Raw genomic sequence first — 3053 nt, forward strand, 5'->3', positions numbered from 1 at the left:
TTTTTTTTTTGTTTGTCAAACACTATTCCTTTTTTTTTTTTTTGGTGCAATAGATTACAAGTCATAACAAAATAACATAAAGGAACGACATAAATTTTTTTATAATTGAGGATTTACAATTTCCTTAAAATTGGAGTGGAGAGAGCCTTTGTATTGTATTAAATTATTAATAGAATCATTGCGATAAAGTAGAGTTGCATGAGGACTCTGCTTGCTGTTGTATGCACGGTGTACCAAGAATTCTATTGTAAATCTATTGTTACAAGGTATGCTTTAATACTCAAATCAAACATTATCTTAATTATGTTGTTATCTTCTCCTTTATCTGATAGATTGAGTTCCCCTTTATCTTCATCTCTTTTGTGTTCTTCATCTCTACGTTGGGGAAACAAAATAATACTAGTATAAATAAGAGGGTCGGTGATAAGTGTCAGAAACAAGATAACTACCGCACAAACCGACCTTTAAGTTATATAAAGATATTTTTTATTTCAAGGTTTGATTTTGACTCTTATTTGCCTTTCTTTTCTTTTTTTACCTTTTTATTATGTTAAAATATTGATTAAATTATCAAATCTACTCATTATTATCTTAAGCTTTAAGAACAAATGATTGATTTAATATGATATAAGAGTAGAAGTCTTGTGTTTAAACCATATTTCTAACATTTATCTCTCATTTTGAGTAGTTGAATCCGAACCTTATCTCGGTTGTCATTCACCTCCCCATTCTAAACCGTTTGAACTTTGAACCCACACGTGATGAGAATATTAAACAATTAATTAAATTTAATCATTTCTATCGATTTAAACATTTTAGATATGAAATGATTTAACAGTACTCCATAACTATCCTTTTTTGCATGCTTGCCTTTCCACCTATCCCCATTATATAATGTAACTTGATATTTAGTTATATTTTGCATGCACAATTAAAAGGCAGCAGAAATTTGAAAGGTTGTCAGTTTGAAGGCATGCATATGTATAAACAAGTTGAAAAACTAATCTTAACCCACAAGCACAAGCACCAAATGGTGCAGCTCTCAGTTTAAACTATGTTTTGTAAGGCTCTATATATTATAGAAGAGGAAAAGGACAATTACAGAGAGGGGATGGGGGAGTACCGAAGGAAACAAAGAGAAGGAATATTTGATCTCATAAGGATACAACTTCTGTGATACAACTCGACTCTGTCTCACAAAAAAAAAACAAAAAGAATTTGCTCTCTTTAGATATCTACACGACAAATGAAGTTACTTAAAATTGGACTGACCTGTTGGAAATTTTTTTATATACTCGATCTTTAGCTCATCCTTCAATATTTGTGAGAGAAAATAGAGAGGCTGCACCCTTTAGATCCTGCTGATCTTGATCTTGCTGGCTCGAGTCAAGATCTTTCAACACAAGCTTGTCACTGCAAAAAAATAAAACCAACATTGGATAACAAATCAAAGGAAAGATCTTCCAAATTCATTATGATTTTTGCAATGTTAATTTGTGGGTGTGTTAAAATAGTGTTGAGATGAGAAAAGGTGAAGGCTTTTTCAAAGAGAGGCAAAGAAGGGATATGAGAATAGCCGAAATTTTCACCTCCCAGAAATTATACTCCCATGTCAGAGAAGCAGTGTAATTAATGCGTTAAAATATTAGAAAATAAATAAATAAAATTCAAAATCAGTCTGCATTTTCCACAAATATTGCAAACAAAAAGGTTTTTTTTTTTTTTGACATGTTAGCTAGCTGTGAAAAAATCATCATTAATTATCATCGTGAATTTTCGTATTCTACCTAATAATTGCTATACTAACGTACCCAAAAACGTGGATTACAGAAAATGTATATACAAACCTGCATTGAACAGAGTCCTTGGCATCAAAACCAGCAGCCTCCTTTTCATCAAACACAAGAAGGGGCTTAATATCCTCGGACAAAGAAGACGACGTAGACGCCTCTTTGTTGATGGAATGGAGGGGATGGACGTTGTTGTTGTTGTTGTTGTTGTTATAATCCTGGTAGGCATCCGGAACGACGCCGCATTGTTCTTGTTCATCGGTCGGGAAATGAGACAAGCCATAAAAGCCGAGAGGATCCATGGCGATGTTCTGGGCGGCGTGAGCAGTAATCGCAGCGGGACCCGCGAGCGTGGCGCGGCAAATGGCGATCTGCTGGAGGACGAGGTCGCGCTCGGCCTTGTAGTGGGTGATCTGGCGGTTGAGGGCGGAGAGAATGCGGTAGCAGCCGCCGACGGGGTCGTTGGCGCGGGCGTTGGCTTCGAAAATGATGGAGGCCATGGCGATGGGTTTCTCAGCGGGGGAGAGGTTCTTGATAATCTTCAAGATGTTGCTGACGCCGAAGAGCTTGTGGGCGTTGAGGAAATCCTTTTGGTGATGGGGCGGGAAATATGGGGAGAGAGGACAATCCGGGGCGCATCTTCTGCGCTGGTATTTACATGCGGCGCAAGCTTGGGATCCGGTGGGGCTGTTGTGGTTGCCAGCCCTGCTGTTCATCCTTTTCTAGAGTTTGATTTCTACTCATTTAAGAGAATATCGGCCTGTTTTACGCGCAAAGTTTATGGGGTTCCATCTCGGTAATTTCAGCAAACACCTTTCGGGCGAGAGATTGTAGGCGCTCACCAACGGTTTTACTTTTACTTTTTACGTGCTTGAGATAAATCAGGGACGTGGCACCTACGTGTTTAATTTGTGTCGTTTTCTATTTTTGAATTTCCATATGAATTCAAATTCTCTTTTTCTTGGTTTTTAAGATTTTTTCTTCTTTTTCTTTTTTGTTTTGAATATGTGTTTTTGGTTTGAAAAAGTCTCCGGGATATAAACATAAAAAAGCCCAAAAAAGACTTAAAAATATTGAAGATTAATCGAGAAGAGAGAAAATGAGGTATAAACATGAGACAATTGGAATGACGACATGACCACCTCTAAGTCTGGTATGATGGTTACAGACCAAATCAAGGTGATTGTGCGATCACCGAGAGCCACTTAGGACGGTCATACCGCAGCTCTAATCTATTTTATTATATATATTAATTTTAAATAA

General features: G+C 37.0%; 1 protein-coding gene across 1 annotated transcript; it reads right to left on the reverse strand.

Moving 5' to 3' along the window:
• Positions 1 to 1099: 1099 nt before the first annotated feature.
• Positions 1100 to 2523, reverse strand: LOC132185735 (LOB domain-containing protein 16-like). The gene is made up of 2 exons (XM_059599511.2): positions 1848 to 2523; positions 1100 to 1413 (listed from the first exon to the last, which is right to left on the reverse strand). Exons 1-2 carry the CDS (start codon positions 2504 to 2506, stop codon positions 1308 to 1310), a joined length of 765 nt encoding a protein of 254 aa, XP_059455494.2. The 5' UTR covers positions 2507 to 2523; the 3' UTR covers positions 1100 to 1307.
• Between the last annotated feature and the right edge of the window lie 530 nt (positions 2524 to 3053).

This window comes from Corylus avellana, chromosome 7 (assembly GCF_965113065.1).
Source record: "Corylus avellana chromosome 7, dhCorAvel1.hap1.2, whole genome shotgun sequence".
Classification (NCBI taxonomy): Eukaryota; Viridiplantae; Streptophyta; class Magnoliopsida; order Fagales; family Betulaceae; genus Corylus; species Corylus avellana.

Excerpts from the sequence above, each read along its gene's own strand:
- LOC132185735 (XM_059599511.2), bottom strand. The coding sequence starts at position 2,506 with ATGAACAGCAGGGCTGGCAACCACAACAGCCCCACCGGATCCCAAGCT. Across the intron at positions 1,414-1,847 it reads AAGGACTCTGTTCAATGCAG|TGACAAGCTTGTGTTGAAAG; the intron begins GTTTGTATATAC and ends ATTTTTTTGCAG.